A 17,656-nucleotide genomic window follows, 5' to 3' on the forward strand; every position below is an offset into this window, starting at 1 on the left:
ACATCTGCTTGAGTTGGAGGAGCCAAATCCCATTCAAACCATCACACCACCCTATTCCCGCGTCCCTTAGTCACCTCATAGCTGTCTCAGCTGTCAGATTGGTTGTCCTGGTATCGTAGCGCATGTGTTCATGTAACCCTTATTTTACTTAGTAATGGCCCCGAAGCACAGGACTAGTGATGTTGGTCATTTGGCTGTGCCAAAGAGAAGAACTGAAGTGCTTCCTTGAAGTGAACAGGTGTGTAAGTTAAAGAAAACACCTGGCACAGATGGGGCTTAGTACAGCCATGGATTCAGGCACCTGCTGGGGCTTTGGCATGGGTCAGCCTCAGACACCAGGGTCTGCTGTGTGTATGGCACACCTGGTGTGTGTCAAAAGAGTTCCATTCATTAGACTTCGCACTTTGATTGTTCCATCACCTGGTATAGTACCTGGCACAAGCAGACTGTCAATAATTGTGACCTGGATTAAATTGATGGGAAGTCATTCTGAAGCCTTTCCACTCCTAGATTCTGTAATTTAGTTAATGCTCCTGCCCAGGTGTGTGTTTTGATGAAGGCGAGACTCTGGGCTGAAGGATCTACCTAACTGGGTAGACCAGTTCTGGGAACTGCGACCTCCGGAACCCTGCTCGGGAAGTGGCTCTCGGGCCTAAAGGGAGTATCATGTTCCCTCTCTGGCATCAACACCAGGGAGGTTCTGAGAGTCCCAGCACATGAAAGCAGATGTCCCTGCAGTACTCAGAAATGTGGCAGTGCTGGTGCAAATCCAGTTAATTGTAAACCCAAAATAATGGGGAGCTGGTGTTGTGGTATAATGGGTTAAGCCGCCTCAAGTGACACCAGCATTCTATATCAGGGCACTGGCTTGAGCCCCGTGACTCTGCTTCTGATCCAGCTTCCTGCTAGTGCACCTGGGAGAGGGCAGGGGAGATGCCACCCATGTGGGAGACCTGGACAGTGTTTCTGGTTCCTGGCTTCCATCTGCCCTGGTCCCAGCCATTGCAACCATTTGGGGAGTGAACCAGCATATGGAAAATCTCTCTCTCTCTCTCTCTCTCTCTTACTCTGCCTTTCAAACAAACAAATCTTTTAAAACCCTCAAAATAACGCACATTGGTATCTCCATGGAGTTGCTATTTAATCACATTGTCACTGTTTGTCAGATCCCCTGTGGAGGGCACTAGGGGACTTTCTTAAAACAGATGTGGGTTTTGTTTTGTTTGTCTTAAGGATTACGTTGACATCTGGTGTCACAAATAGATTTTTATCTTAGAGTTTTAGGCAAAGATGAGATGCCAAGTGGTATTTCTTTCAGTTTGACATCAATAATTTTTCATAGATGCTTTCAAAACTTTAAGTTTTCACTTCTTTTTGAAGGGGGAATCTACGTGTGCATTTTTGCTTTAAAAATGTAACACCTGTGGCCGGCGCCGCAGCTCACTAGGCTAATCCTCTGCCTTGCGGCGCCAGCACACCGGGTTCTAGTCCCGGTCGGGGCGCCGGATTCAGTCCCAGTTGCCCCTCTTCCAGGCCAGCTCTCTGCTGTGGCCTGGGAGTGCAGTGGAGGATGGCCCAAGTGCTTGGGCCCTGCACCCCATGGGAGACCAGGAGAAGCACCTGGCTCCTGCCTTCGGATCAGTGCAGTGTGCCGGCTGCAGCGCGCCAGCCATGGCGGCCATTGGAGGGTGAACCAACGGCAAAGGAAGACCTTTCTCTCTCTCTCACTGTCCACTCTGCCTGTCAAAAAAAAAAAAAAAAAGTAACACCTATAATGTTTGACATTTGTATATTTTTCCCAGCATGCTTGTTGGAACTGATGGAAAGTTATAGGCACGCATTGTTTCCAGAGCGTTCATCTCCAGAGTCTGCCGAGATAGCTGTTCCATAAGACGTCAGGAGAAAAGTTCAGATTTGCAAAGCATTTGTCACTTCCTCCTGCACTGCTAATTTATTTAGGAGCCATTTATTTCCAGCACCCACGTCTGCCAGGCTGTAGACTTATGTCATGTCGGATCCATAAATCCCTAAGTGTTAATAGCACTGTAAGTAGCTTGGAGTCTGTCTTTGGCATCTAGCTCTTCTCCGGAAAGTCCTAACCCAGACCTTCTGTCCTTTCCTAAATGCACCAGTGCTTCTGCTGGATAAATGTTTCTACGAGAAATTCCCATCAGTTCTCCAGGAAGACACTGCAGTATTTCAGCTGGTGCTGGGCGTGACCTGCCCGAGGGGTTTCTCACCTGAAGAGGTGGCAGCAGGGGTAACCAAGTTCAATCATGGTTTCATAAAAATATGCTGCTGTGTTTTCCTGACCGGGCTAAACTTCCTTTCCCTCTTGAAAGAGTGAAGTAATTTTTGGCTTTAATTATTAATCTCTTCGTTTTGTTTCAGTGGTGCAGGCATGGATGGGAAGAAATGCAGTGTGTGGATGTTTCTACCTCTTGTATTCGCTTTGTTTACCTCAGCTGGGTTATGGATAGTGTGAGTATTTTCTTATTTCATGATTTCCAGAGCCCGGGGCAGTGAGTGTAGATAAAGTGTTAATGAAGTTTTGATAGTATATGCTTTATCTCTATGTACGTATTTATAAATGTTTTAAAATAATATATTTACTCATTCAACCTTGCAGAAGCCTCCATTTCTTTTCCCATCGTCTCTTATCCAAAATAAGTCACGAAGCTGAGTAATAGATTACACGAGGAAAGTTGGTGGTGACACAATCTGTGTGTATTTTGTGCTCACATGTGTTTGCAATGAACATTTTGTAAACATTATGTGAAATCCCTGTTTGCAAGATTTTCTTACTGGACACTGACATGCTGGGGAATCTGTTCAGAGTCCGGCTTCCTGTGATTGGGTCAGATAAGTTTGTAAAATGAATATCATCATGGCCGGCGCCACGGCTCAATAGGCTAATCCTCCGCCTGTGGCGCTGGCACACTGGGTTCTAGTCCCGGTCGGGGCGCCAGTTCTGTCCTGGTTGCCCCTCTTCCAGGCCAGCTCTCTGCTGTGGCCCGGGAGTACAGTGGAGGATGGCCCAAGTGCTTGGGTCCTGCACCCGCATGGGAGACCAGGAGAAGCACCTGGCTCCTGCCATCGGATCAGCGCGGTGCACCGGCCACAGCAGCCATTGGAGGGTGAACCAACAGCAAAGGAAGACCTTTCTCTCTGTCTCTCTCTCTCACTGTCCACTCTGCCTGTCCAAAAAAAAAAAAAAAAAAGAATATCATCATATTGGAAATCTTGACTTGCTGCAAAATATTCCCACACTTGAGTTTTTTAAGTGATGGTCAGTTTAAGAAAATGTCCTTAGTTCCTTGAAGGCCAATAAGGAAGGTGGAAACATTCCTGAAAAATTAAGAATTTTGAATTCTATTTTTGGTTTGTGAGGCCTATTTCTTGTTTTTCAGTTTCCATTTTTTAATCACTGTTATTACTTTGAGGGTGTTTTGAAAATTAAGGAAACATTGCTAATAATGGTATTTGTACTTCAAAGAACTAGTTACCTATGACTAAAGAATTATAGTATAAAAGTATTTCCCCAGCCAGAAAAAAAAATGGACATGGATAGTGCAGTTAGTCTAATTCAGTGGGGACGTGAATGATTCTTGGTTTTAAAAACGTTACTTTCACAAATTCATCATTCTTTCTTGATAGATACTTTATAGCTGTGGAAGATGACAAAATTTTGCCGCTGAATTCAGCTGAAAGGTAAAGTTTATCTCTGGGTAACTTACTGCTCCTCAGAAGGTTCAGCTAAAGCTTTGCCTGTGGCAAGGTTAAACGGCACAAATACCTACAGTTTAACCTGAGCTTCTGTGTTTGTTATGCAGGAAACTGGGGGTGAAGCACGCACCATATATAAGGTAACCCGATGATCCTTTGCGGCATCTTGGGGAAGCTGGGAGGGATTTAGACGTTGACAAAGTCATTGTGAAACATTTCGCCTTTCTCAAGTATTGCAGGTGACGACCCCCCTGCAAGCTGTGTGTTCAGTCAGGTGATGAACATGGCAGCGTTCCTAGGTAAGAGAGCGCAGCGTGCGTCTCTGTTGCGTTTCAGATTCTCCCGGACCCGGATCAGAACGCCAGTGGGCTGAGTGGGTGATGCAGTGTCCCGTGGTGTCGGGGTGCTGAAGCCAGCTCTATGTTCCCAGAGTCTTTTTTTTTTCTCCCAAACCCTCTCAGGTTCACCCTGCTTGCCTCACATTTCTTCTTCCCTTCACCGTATTTATCATTCTAGCAACTTGTTATTTTATTTCTTTTGCTGCATGAAAGAATAAATTTTGTGTGCTATAAAATCCCGTATGAGAGTATAATATGGTGCAGTCTGTTTGCCTAGAGAAGAATGCCTTAGTGATTCCTTTACTGGCATAGATGAAAACACACACACACACACACACACACACACACACACACCCCGAGGCTTTGTGATAAATATTGGGGTATATAGATCTGTTTTTAAACCTAGAGGTCAACATTCATATAAAGATGACAACGCTCTCTCCTGTGTGTGTGTACACACCAAGCTGACAAGTGAAGAAATCGGTTTAAAAAGAGAGAGAAGGGGCTGGCGCTGTGGCACAGAGGGTTAACATCTTGGCCTGAAGTGCCGGCATCCCATATGGGCACCAGTTCGAGTCCCAGCTGCTCCACTGCTGATCCAGCTCTCTGCTATGGCCTGGGAAAGCAGTGTAAGATGGCCCAAGTCCTTGGGCCCCTGCACCCACGTGGGAGACCTGGAAAAGCCTCCTGGCTCCTGGCTTCAGATTGGCACAGCTCCAGCCATTGTGGCCAACTGGGGAGTGAACCATTGGATGGAAGACCTCTCTCTGCCTCTCCTTCTCTCTCTGTGTAACTCTGACTTTCAAATAAATAAATAAATCTTTAAAAAAAAGAGAACTTTGCTACTCATATATGCCCCAGTTCCCCACTTTTTCATCAGGGCCTAAAGCCCTCCTTTAGCGTCCTGTTCTTGTTCTGTGAGGGCATCCGTGACTCCTTCAATCCTCCGGAGCAGGTGGGAACCCAACCCGCCCTCCACCTCATTCAAGTTCACCTGGTACACTACATCCTCAAGCCCATGCTTTCCCAAGGCCTTTTGTGTGTTTGTTTAAAGATGTATTTGTTTATATTGAAAGTCAGAGAGAATCTTTCATATGCTGTTTTAATTACCAAATGGCTGCAACAGCCAGGGCTGGGCCAGGCTGAAGCCAGGAGCCAGGAGCTTCTTCTGGGTCTCACACATGGGTGGCAGGGTCCTAAATACTAGGACCATCTTCCACGACTTTCCCAGACGCATTAGCAGGGAGCTGGATTGAGTGGGACAGCTTGGACCTGAACCAGTGCCCATATGGGATGTCAGCGTCACAGGCAGCAACTTTACCCATTACGCCACTACGCCAGTCCCTCCGAGGGCCTTTCAAAGGGTCAGCCAGCTGACACCGTTGGCGTGCCACAGCCAAGGGACCAACGACAGCTCACCATTTCCAGTGGCTCTGGAAAGGGTTCTTCTGGTGGGTAAGACTTTCACTGTGAGAGATAAAGACCATGTCGCTATGTTGCTACTGAGGGAGTATTTGGCCTAGGAGGTTATTGTCCCCCAAAGACGTGACCTGATATTCTGTCTTTATAGAAACCCCCAACTCTCCCCTCCCCCCCACAGAAAATTCCCAGTTCTTTGTTAATGTTTGATGCAGCGAAGGGAAGGGCTGTCATTTCACTGGAAAGTCAAGGGCCGGGGTTGGTCTCACAGGCAGATACTCATTTGGTGCAGAAAGATCAAAATATGAGAAACATGGAGAACGTTCCCTGTCAGGTCCACGAGGCCTCTCGGAACCCAGGGGAGTTCAAGGGGAAGTACACTGGAGAGCTCCCCTGCAGCTCACACTACTTTGCTTCCTGAAGGCGTATCCCCTTTACCTCAGCAGAAGGCATCTGGAAGGTAATGCTGTCTTTAAGGACAAGGTTAGAGATACCCTAATCTTAAAAAAACAAAAACAAAAACAAAAAACTATTTATTTGAAAGGCAGAGTTACAGAGAGAGGGAGAGACCGAGAGAAAGGTCTTCCATCTGTTGGTTCATTCCCCAAATGACCGCAACAGCTGGAGCTGGGCTCCAGGAACCAGGAGCCAGGAACCAGGAGCTTCTTCTGGGTCTCCCACACAGGTGCAGGGGCCCAAAGACTTGGGTCATCTTCCACTGCCTTCCCAGGCCATAGCAGAGAGCTGGATCGGAAGTGGAGCAGCTGGGACTAGAACCCGCATGCATATGGGATGCCAGAGCTGCGGGTGGAGGCTTGACCTACTATGCCACAATGCCAGCCCTGAGTTATCCTAATCCTTAAAGCTGTCCTCCGCCTGATTTTCCCATCCCAGAGACTCACAACATATTGAGAAGGGTGACACGGTAGCTGCTGCACATGTGGGCGCCAAGGCCAGCTTAGGCAGTCAAGGCTTGTCGTAGACACTGCCTTCAGCCGAGCTTGGTACTCACTCCTGTTTCCTACTCTCAGCACTGCTTGCCTTGGCCCATTTTGCATGACTGTCACAAAACACAGGTACTTTGTAAAGAGAAGAGGTTTACTTGGACTCGCAGGTCTGGCCCAGTGTCTGCATCTGGTGCCGCCTTCTTGCTGTCAGAGAGTCCTAAAGCTGGGCAGGGCCCCACAATGCAAAGCGACAGGGGAGCCTGTGTGTCCTGTCTGTCGGTGTGGTCTCTGTCCCTCTTCTGATAAAGCCACCGGAGTCACTTGGGCTCCACCCTATCAGCTTTCCAACCCTCTCACCCTAGTCCCTTCCAGAGACGTTCAAGGCTGCAGTCAGCCTAAGTTTCCACCCTCTTCACACCTCCCCACGGGGATTGCGTTTCAACACATGAGGCCTTGGGGGCCACTCAGCCTGCACCCAGGCCGTGGCACCGCTCGTATGAAAAGGTCCAGGGAGCACGTTCATAGCAGGCTGCGGAGGAATACCTGCGTTTAACAGCGCACGAGGTCCCTAGGGGGAACCTGGAGTGGCCGGGTCAGGGCCTTTCCCAGCCCCTCGTGGTGACAGCATGTAGGCCTGGAGGTTGGCATCTTCTCGTCTGATCACCCCCTGGGGCACGGGAACAGTGATTAACAGACACTATTTGCAGGCCAAGCACAAGGCTCCGTACTTTGCAAATACATATTTAGTCTCGACACACAGGAGCCTGCCTTTTTATGAAAGCTGTCACCAGTGGTTTATCTTCCACTGGGCTTTTTTTTTTTTTTAAGATTTATTTATTAACTTATTTGAAAGAGCTACACAGAGAGAGGAGAGAGAGAGAGAGAGAGAGAGGTCTTCCATCCGCTGGTTCACTCCCCAATTGATCACAATGGCCAGAGCTGCACCAATCTGAAGCCAGGAGCCAGGAGCTTCTTCAGGGTCTCCCACGTAGGTGTAGGGACCCGAGGACTTAGGCCATCTTCTACTGCTTTCCCAGGCCATAGCAGAGAGCTAGATTGGAAGTGGAGCAGCTGGGACTAGAACCGGTGCCCATATGGGATGCTGGCACTTCAGGCCAGGGTGTTAACCTGCGCCACAGCGCCAGTCCCCCCATTGTTTTTTTTTTTTTTTTTTAATACATTTTAAGCCTTTTATTTTTATTTTTTCTGACAGGCAGAGTGGACAGTGAAAGAGAGAGACAGAGAGAAAGGCCTTCCTTTTCCGTTGGTTCACCCCCAATGGCTGCTACGGCCGGCACACCGCGCTGATCCGAAGCCAGGAGCCAGGTGCTTCTCCTGGTCTCCCATGCGGGTGCAGGGCCCAAGGACTTGGGCCATCCTCTACTGCACTCCCAGGCCACAGCAGAGAGCTGGACTGGAAGAGAAGCAACCGGGACAGAATCTGGCACCCCGACTGGGACTAGAACCCGGTGTGCTGGCACCACAGGCAGAGGATTAGCCTAGTGAGCTGCAGTGCTGGCCCCTCATTGGGTTTTAAGAAAACCAAGGAACATGGTGGAGGCCACATGTTGTTCCCTATGTATTCTTAAGAAAAATGGGTACTTCCCAGTAGTCTTTAGTGTATAATCTACAGAACACATTTGCACAGCACCAAGCTTATGGTTAACTAATTATAAAAGCATTCCGCAAAACAAAACAAGTTCCCCTCTTCCAGATGACATTTGTCACCGTCTTATTCTACAGTCCTTCTTGCTCCAGCAAAAAGCAATTAAGCTTTTACTAGCTCTTGCTCGAAGGTATTGCAACATCCAGTGTTTATTCTTTATTATCTTTCATAATTTTTTAGTGCCATCTGGTAGACACAGAACTGATTAAGATTAGTGCTCAATAGGAGCCAACCCACAATTATTTATTTATCAACTCTGAGAGTTTAGAGCAAGACAAAGGAATCCGTTTACGAAAGATTCTTGCCCTCAACTATGGATGTTCTCATCTCCCCAGGCCTGTCCCTGTTAGACCCTAGACTATTCCTTGGTGCAACCAACTTAACCTACAGTGGGCCGGCGTGGTGGCACAGCGGTTAAGAAATAACCCCCGCTGCCTATAAGTCATGCTTCTTGGCAGCTGTGTGGCTTATAATTTACGGTCTTAACAGTGAGTCACTGTAGCATTTATTAAACTTAGCAAAGATCTTTTATCTTCTTGACTGACTAATCAAAAGATTCAATGTGCAATTATTCTCTTCATAGAATTAGTTATGTTCTTTGTCCTGAATCCATCGTTTGCTTACCACAGGGGGCTCGAAAGTCCCAAGGCAGATTTCTTGAAAGAAATATCATTGCCTGCCCCGGGAAGCTGTGAGGATAAAGCTAATAGCCGAATGATTTCAGGCACCTAATGGCAGCCACTCTCCCTCCGTCAGCCAAAACATATTGGCTGTCATGTTCCACCGCAGTCATAAATAGGAATTATTGATGTATAAACAAACAACAAAATGGGCAAGAATTTGGCTCAGCATCCGTTAGAACTGCAGAGAAGGGATATTATTCTGAGTTCGGAACTTTTATAAAACCCAGTCAACCTTGACATAAAAAATGTAATTTAAGGGCTGGTGATGTGGGTAAAGCTGCTGCCTGCAGTGCGGCGTCTCATAGGGCTCCGGTTTGAGTCCTGGCTGCTCCACTTCCCATCCAGCTCACTGGTATGGCCTGGGAAAGCAGTAAAAGATGGTCCAAGTGCTTGGGCCCCTGCACCCACGTGGGAGACCCAGAAGACGCTCCAGCTCCTGGCTTTGGATTGGCGCAGCTCCGGCCGTTGCGGCCATCCGGAAGGTGAACCAGCAGATGGAAGACCTCTCTCTCTCTCGCTCTCTCTCTCTGCCTCTCTGTGACTCTGCCTTTCAAGTAAATAAGTAAATTTTTTTTAAAAATGTAATTTAGAAGAATCAGCAATTTGTGCTCTTTTTAAATAGGGCAATTAAATAGCGGGGCGTTTGTATAGGAAAAGACTGTTCTAAATATCAAAAAGAACAAAGCGGAGAGAGGGGCAGTGCTGGTTAAGCCTCCACCTGCGATACCTCCACCCATCCCTTATGGGTGCCCCTTTGCGACCGGCAGCTCCACTTCTGATCCAGCTCCCTGCATTAGTGCCTGGGAAAGCAGTAGAAAATGGCCCAAGCGCTTGGGCCCCTGCACCCTCGTGGGAGACCTAGAAGAAGCTACATGCACCTGCTTTGGCCTGGCCGTTGTGGCCGTTTGGGGACTGAACGGGTGAATGGAAGATTTCTATCTCTCTCTCGCTCGCGCTCTCTCTCTCTCCCCCACCCTTCCGTCCTCTCTCTGTAACTCTGCCTTTCAAATAAATAAAATCTTTTTTTTTAAAAGAACAAAGGTGTGGATTTTTAAAAAATCTTTTCTAAAACAGTAAAATGTAAAATTGTTGATAAAACTAAAAAAAATCTATTGATCAGACTATGAATGGTAAAAGTTGGTCAATGTATATAAATGTAGCTTTGAAATTGCACTTCTGCCTAAAAATGTTTTTCAAGAAGGTATAATTAAAGCACTGCTTGGTTTTACATGGACTTTGTGGGACAGATGATGTGGAGTAATGGGTTAAACTGCTGCCTGCGATGCCAGGATCCATGTGGGCACCAGTTCAAGTCCCTGCTGCTCCACTTACAATCAAGCTCCTTGCTAATTGCCTGGGAAAGCAGAGGAAGATGGCCCAAGGGCTTGGTCCCCTGAGACCCATGTGGGAGACCTGGATGAAGCTCCTGGCTCCTGGCTTCCATTTGGTTCAGCCCTGACTGTTGTGGCCATTTGGGGAGTGAACCAGTGGATGGAAGATCTCTCTTTCTTTCTCTCTCTCTCTCTCTCTCTTCCTCTTTCCTTCTCCTTATGTAATTCTCCTTTTCAAATAAAGTAAATCCTTAAATAAATAAAATGGGCTTTGTAACAGGTAGTACGATTCTGCCTCCATAAAAACCTAAGTATCAATAAAATAATTATGGAGCCACAATCTAATCAGTTTTCATAATCTGCAGCCTAATTATTACATAATCAACTATCTTAATAATCTAATCAATTATTGTGGGGATGCCATTCTTTTTTTTTTTTTGACAGGCAGAGTGGACAGTGAGAGAGAGAGAGAAAGGTCTTCCTTTGCCGTTGGTTCACCCTCCAATGGCCGCCACGGCTGGCGCACTGCGGCCGGCGCACTGCGCTGATCCGATGGCAGGAGCCAGGAGCCAGGTGCTTTTCCTGGTCTCCCGTGGGGTGCAGGGCCCAAGCACCTGGGCCATCCTCCACTGCACTCCCTGGCCACAGCAGAGAGCTGGCCTGGAAGAGGGGCAACCAGGACAGAATCCGGCGCCCCAACCGGGACTAGAACCCGGTGTGCCGGCGCTGCTAGGCGGAGGATTAGCCTAGTGAGCCGCGGCGCCGGCCGGGGATGCCATTCTAAACTTTAAGGAGTGTATGCCTCCTCTGAGCTAATGATGGAGTTCGTAGCTGAAAAGGGCACAGTGTGGTGTGTGGAATGCCGTTCTAGAAGTGAAGCTGTTGGGTTGAATTTCTGTCTTCAAATAGGTTTCTGTTTCTTGCTTAATTTTGTCATCTGCTCATGATAAATGACTCGTCAGCCACATTACACAGGGAAAGGCCAGCAGTGCCGGTACTGGCAGATCGTGCATGTCCCATGATTGTTGGTAGGAAATGGAGGAGGCAGAGGGGGCTCCTTTCCCCTGGCCCCATAGCAGCAAGTGCCTTGACTGGGTGGGGCTGCGTGAAGAACGCCCTCAGGAACTATTCAGGACCTAGGATTAGGGTTTACAGCCAGGTTCCGGCATGACCCTATCCCACACAACTACATGGCCCCCAGAGTAATACTTTTCACTGGGCATTTTAGTAGGACATTGAATGGGCTGTCTTGTCGTGCCGTATGCCCCGAGGAAGAGCCAGAGGCGACTGTTGGCAAGGATGCTCCGTTGTGCCTGTGTTGAGCTCTGAGCTCAGTCTCATGGCTGCTCAGTCTGCTGCCCGCTCTCAGAAGCAGAGTGCCGTATGTTGACTTAGCCCTCACTTCCTCTTCCTGTTTCCATGCTAAAAATTAGTAAGACATTCTGTTCATTCTCTTCTCTCGGGTACTTACTGGCACTCCTAGACTTCAGATACAAGGCCTAACTTGCTGCCTCAGACCATAGTTTGAGAATTATTGTCAAGTATTATTCATTTCCTGGCTAATAGTGGATAGTGGTTGAAACATACACTAAAAGCTCTTTTGAGGTTGAATAGTTGGAAATTTCTTTTTTTTTAAAGATTTATTTATTTATTATTTGAAAGAGTTACACAGAGAGAGGAGAAGCAGAGAGAGAGGTCTTCCATCCAAGCTGCGCTGATCGGGAGCCAGGAGCCAGGAGTTTCTTTTGGGTCTCCCACTCGGGTGCAGGGGCCCAAGGAGTTGGGCTTTCCCAGGCCATAGCAGAGAGCTGGATCAGAAGCGGAGCAGCAGGGACTCGAACTGGCTCCCATATGGGATGCCGGCACTTTAGGCCAGGGCGTTAACCCGCTGTGCCACAGCACTGGCCCCTGAACATTCATAAGTCATCATTTATCTCTGCTTTTGTTCCAGAATCCAAGTACAGGTCAAGTTTTCTATCAGTTTTTGATCAGAGGTTCTGGGAATAGAAAGTTCAGAGAGCTGAACGTCACAGCATACTTAGGAAATGCAGCATTGCGGGTGCTTTTTCTTTATCAGTGACTACTAATAAGGGGCCAGAATCTCGGTAAAACTTTCATAAATCATTACCAACTCAGTGGCTGACCAAACAGGGACTAAATAGCGTACTTCTTGAACTTGTAATTGTCTTCCCTGATGAATGTCAGTGTCAAAATAAATTCTTGGTAATTAGTAAGTAACATTTCCATCTGTATATATGTAATTTAAATTAATTGCCAGTGCTTTTTCATCATTTATAGACTGACTTCGCCCAGATTTTTGTGTAGATATGAAAATATCTCTGCTTTAAGCAGTTAATCAAATGTGATTCTTAGATTAGTGGCTTCATTCATGGACAGTCCCAAGGTTGTCACTAGAAGTCACATTTGACATCTGTTAACTTCTTTCATTCTCCTGTCAAACTCTCAGATACCAATTTCCTTCCAAAGAGGGAATGGTCTTTTAAGATGAATCATTAATACCATCTGCAAGAATTCAGTTTTCTTGGTGTTTGGTTACATGCCCAACTCCCAGATCTGTGTTAAAATCACATTGCACAAGTGCGATTACTATTACTGCCGTAATTTGGATGAACTGTTGTCATCCTTCGACAAGGAACTCCCACGGGTAGACTCAAAGGGAAGAGAGCATAAAACTAGTGCTAAAGGCCTTTGTACGCTGTCCTTTTTCTTCCTTCCTATCCCCGGGATGGCCTCTGGCCCAGAGAGCGGCAGGTTTGTCCGAGTGTGGTACTCTTGTCGTCTCTATACTGTGTTTTCGACCCTGTTTGTCCTAACGCTGCTCTGAGTTAAAGGGCAGTGGAATCAGCCAATTCCTGTGCTGTCTTGGGTGTGCGCCGTGCCTCCGCAGTCTCTCCTGAGCAGGCTGTCCTGCGCTGACCTCGTTTTAGAAAACTCTTAGCACAGCACTGTTAACAATCCATCATCCTTGCCTCATCCCCTGGGAGCACTGCTGCGCGAGTCCTCTCGGCCACTCTGCTCCCCCAAGGTAGGAGTAATAAAATGCCTAAATGATCACCAGCATCGCCTGGAAGCCTTCTTTGAAAAAAATCACCTGTCCCTTCAGAGCCCTAAAATGGACTGTGATGAAAAGTGGAATTCTTTTTTTTATTTATTTTTTTGACAGGCAGAGTGGACAGTGAGAGAGAGAGACAGAGAGAAAGGTCTTCCTTTGCCGTTGGTTCACCCTCCAATGGCCACTGCGGCCGGCGCACCGCGCTGATCCGATGGCAGGAGCCAGGTGCTTCTCCTGGTCTCCCATGGGGTGCAGGGCCCAAGCACTTGGGCCATCCTCCACTGCACTCCCGGGCCACAGCAGAGAGCTGGCCTGGAAGTGGAGCTACCGGGACAGAATCCGGTGCCCCAACCGGGACTAGAACCTGGTGTGCCAGCGCCGCAAGGCGGAGGATTAGCCTAGTGAGCCACAGCGCCGGCCAAAAAGTGGAATTCTGCACATTGTGGCTTTGGCACGCTGCCTCGTGGTCGAGATGATTGAAATGTTTTAATTTTAGGATTCTGCTTTATTCCTAGCCCTTGTGGTAGCTGTTCTGCGCTTCATACAACTGAAACCAAAGGTTTTAAACCCATGGCTGAACATCAGTGGACTGGTGGCGCTGTGTCTGGCCTCCTTTGGAATGACCTTACTTGGTAATTTTCAGGTACCTCACCTTGGCCTTTTACCCCCTCCTCACACTGGTCAGGCCTGCAGCTGTCCGAGTGTCACAGCCACTGCTATCAGATCATGCAATTTTGCGTGCACCTTCAACAATAATTAGGAACACTGGCTCCTAATATACACAGGTTCTCCAGCAGTCAGCACTTGGGGTCTTTCAGCCTGGTCTCCCCGTGAGTTCTCCCTACACCTGTGAGGGTGCTGCTAGGGATAGGAGATACAGCTGTTGGGAAGATAAGCTGCTAACGAACTGGGTTTCTCACTAAGGATTTCAAAGTGGTTTATACTTATTGTTTTCATAATAAGCTATATTCTAATATAGCTTTCTAGAAAACAAATAGGGTCATTGCCTTCCTATAATTACACTCTGAGCATCATTACTAGATGAAAGCTTGAATTTCAGATTAGCAAGCTCCCATGGAAGTCAAGTTTGAAAGCCCAGTCTGTTTCCCTAGAACATCTGTGATTTGTACCAAGATGTGTGCTGCCTCTTCTTCCTAGGGATTTAGAAGCCCAAGGTTACAACCTGTGAGAATAATTTCCCTTGACAGTGCCATCCTCCAGCTCTCGAGTTGAATAACTTCATTTGTAAAACAGACCAGGAGATCCCTGCACTACGACAGCAGTTGGATGATTTCCCTGCCTCCATTCTCTCCGGCCATCCTCCAACCTCTGCTGTGTATACCGCTGCTAGGAACTTCCCCTTGGGGGGCTACACTACAGCATAGTGGGTAGAGCCTCCGGGCATCCCATATGAATGGGGGTTTCCCATAGGTATGTTGATTGGCTTGGGGCTCATGGAGATACTGGGGGTCTCCTGGAGGCTGTCCATCTCCTTAGGGGCTCAGCCCCCTCCTCTGTTAGCTCTGGGTGGAAGACTGCAGCCACCCTGGAGGTGTGATTTAAAGCCGTGAGGTCACACAAGATGGCCTGGATCTCCTGGAACCAGTCTGACTCTCCCAGGGGCTCAGCCCCTTCCCCTGCCAGCTCTGGGTGAAAGATCGCCCCCACCCTGAAGGTGTGACTTAAGGCCGCAAGGTCTCACACGCAGCACGAGAAACTGTTAGTGGGGGAGACGCCAGTTGGCCTGGAGACAGGCTTTCCAGCCACAGCTGACAGCTTGCTTTTGAAGAACATTCTACCTAAGTCTGAAGGGGCCCATGGACTCCCAGCCCCACAGGCTGGCCTCACCAGGCCCTTGATGAGTTACTGAGTACACATGTCATTCTTTACTGAAGTCCCGGAGGAATTCCAGAGAGTGGGTTGTTTTGGTGAACTGCAGATATCCAAAACCACGAATGATGACCCTACTGAGGAAGAACACTTGCTGAACTCTCCACGGGAGTACACAGGAGACCCTGAGATGTAGTTGTCTGTGGAGAAACCAGATGACTGGTCTGTGGGATGGGAGGCAGACTTTTCAACCAATGCCCTTTTTATAATTTTAAAAGCTTGAATCATGTAACCATAGTCTCTGTTTTTTAAATTAGGTAAAAAAAATTTTTAAGATAATAGGCAGACTGTATACCACAAGAAAAGCCAATTTCTTAGAAGGGAAACTTAATTTGAAGAATCATTTTTTAAACAAGTCTTGAAAATATATTTTATATATTCAAAAATACATTTTGAAATATGGGAGAAATGGCCACTTTCAAAAAAGAAAGGCAAAAAATCCTACAGCCAAAGCTCTAGAAGGAATTGCAAAGGAAAATAATACAAATCCAGTGCAGCCCTTATTTATAATATCAAACAACACAACATCTGGAAGAGGTGGTAATTTTTTTAAAGTATTTTCACCATGGTTTAGAAGCCGTCTCTTCAGCAGTAGAAATTATTTTCCTATATGTGTAGTTCAAAATATATGTAATTATAAAAAGTGTAAGCGACAGAGTTCTTAAGTCTGCATGGGTAATGATTTAGGGGATTTGTCTCTTAACTGAACTGAAATTATCCAGGTCTCCTTTAGCCTGTTAACTCTGTAAAAGCCTTGACTATGACTCTTCAAAGACTGGTGTCCTTTTCTGGGTCTCTAGGTGTGGCAAAAGCTCACGGGCGCCAGGTTTTCTTAATTACTGTAGGAAAACAAAACCACAGGAGTTCCCATCCACAATGAATGAATGGGTCATGGATAGGCCCATTTTGTAGGAGAAAGAAGAGCCCGCAGGGTTTGCATCGTCTGTGCCAACTGGTGCTTCACTTGCTCAGAATTGGCCGGATTACTGGGTCTCGTTTCCTTAGCCTGGGAAACAAAGTTTGGGCTGTAAGTCTGTGGAAACTTGGACATTCCCACTGCTGGTAACTTTCCTTCTTTTTTCTTTTTCTTTTCCTACAAAGCTTTTCTGGAAAATAAGTTCAAGGAGTAAAGATCACTACTGCCAGCGTGGTTTTGCTAAGCAAATGTTTTTAAGGTTTGGGGGTAGTGCCAATTTTCCCTTCCTGCCCTCAGCGTTTGAGCCCTTTGGGAATAGACACGCAAGCCAGTGGCGATAAGGGCTGGACTCTGTAAAACTCTGCCGTCCTGTTATTGAGATACTTCTTTGCCTAGCTTTCCCCCCATAGCCCAGCAGCTTGCTTGTCTTCCTTTCTAAATGGGCCTCTGCGGGCCATTGTCTGTTCACCCCTCAGCTCACGAACGATGAGGAGATCCATAACGTGGGGACGTCCTTGACCTTCGGATTCGGCACGCTGACCTGCTGGATCCAGGCTGCCTTGACGCTCAAAGTCAACATCAAGAACGAAGGCCGGAAGGTCGGAATCCCACGGGTCATCCTCTCGGCCCTGATCACGCTCTGTGTGGTCCTCTGTATCCTTTCTACGGGAAGAGGTTCTGTGCTGGAGAGACGGGGGACGTGAGAGCAGGGATACAGGTAGACGTTGCCATTGGCGGTGGCTTAGGGTGACTGTCCCAGCATCGCAGACTCTAAAGACAGACTGGGAAAGGAAATGGGCATGACCACAAAACCTCTGCAGCAGAATCCTCATGCCAAAGAGGAGGTGGAGAACGAAAAATAAAAGGAGTTCTGCCTCCTCAAGGTTGTTTCCATCTACAGGAAATGTGCTGTGGGGTCTCCTTAGTTAGCGGCCTGAAAGTCTCCCTTTGTGAAAAATACAGAACGCATAACCAAAAGGGAATGGTGGGTTTTTTTCCCCATCTTAAAACACATCGTTTACTGGTGACTTCAGTAATGGCCTTGTAATTTCAACTCTTAGCTCTAAAATGAATTTGAAGGGGAAAAGACCCTTGTATGTTTCAGGAAAGTCAACTTCTTTGGAAAACAAAGTCAAGAATTGACTACTGACATGTGTGTAGTTTGCCTAAACGAATGTGTGAGGTTTCCGGCTGCTATTCATGTTCTGCCCTCCCTGCCCCCTCACCCCAGGGTTTGAACAATTGAGAACAGGCAGATGAGCCAGATGGGGATGGAGAATCAGCTTTTATTCCAGCTTAGCCCCGAAAGCCGAACGCCACAGGGCTGATCTCTTGCACCCTGCAGTTGAACTTGTCTGCCCAGTGAGAAGCACAGAAATGGGGGAAAGGCAGAGTGCCTACTCCACTCAACCCCCAGCAGATGGCAGAGAGAGAGAGAGAGAGAATGAGTGAGTCTTGTTAAGATGCAGCACCGTGACCCCCACTGATGGTCCTACCAATGAGATCAGTCACTCATTCTGTGGGGCGGAGTAATAGAGGTGTTTGCTCCAATAGGTCCTCCTCCTCAGGAAACCAAGGAAGATGGAAACCAAGGTTCCTAGGGGACAGAATGTACAGCTAACACAATGCTATGTATTCATAGTAATCAACAGTATGAGAGGGTGTTC

At 47.4% G+C, this 17,656-nt stretch overlaps 1 protein-coding gene across 8 annotated transcripts in view; it reads left to right on the forward strand.

Moving 5' to 3' along the window:
- The window catches only part of TMEM150C (transmembrane protein 150C), an 83,187-nt gene that overhangs the window by 60,582 nt on the left and 4,949 nt on the right, over positions 1 to 17,656 (forward strand). For all 8 annotated transcript variants that reach the window (XM_051819636.2, XM_070047973.1, XM_051819635.2 and 5 more), the window contains 6 exons: positions 2,392 to 2,481; positions 3,658 to 3,711; positions 3,834 to 3,866; positions 3,958 to 4,025; positions 13,699 to 13,826; positions 16,466 to 16,643. In XM_051819636.2, coding sequence (XP_051675596.1) covers positions 2,402 to 2,481; positions 3,658 to 3,711; positions 3,834 to 3,866; positions 3,958 to 4,025; positions 13,699 to 13,826; positions 16,466 to 16,643 — 541 coding nt within the window. In that variant the 5' untranslated portion in view covers positions 2,392 to 2,401. The remainder of the gene's footprint in view (positions 1 to 2,391; positions 2,482 to 3,657; positions 3,712 to 3,833; positions 3,867 to 3,957; positions 4,026 to 13,698; positions 13,827 to 16,465; positions 16,644 to 17,656) is intronic.

Source organism: Oryctolagus cuniculus, chromosome 8 (assembly GCF_964237555.1).
Source record: "Oryctolagus cuniculus chromosome 8, mOryCun1.1, whole genome shotgun sequence".
Classification (NCBI taxonomy): Eukaryota; Metazoa; Chordata; class Mammalia; order Lagomorpha; family Leporidae; genus Oryctolagus; species Oryctolagus cuniculus.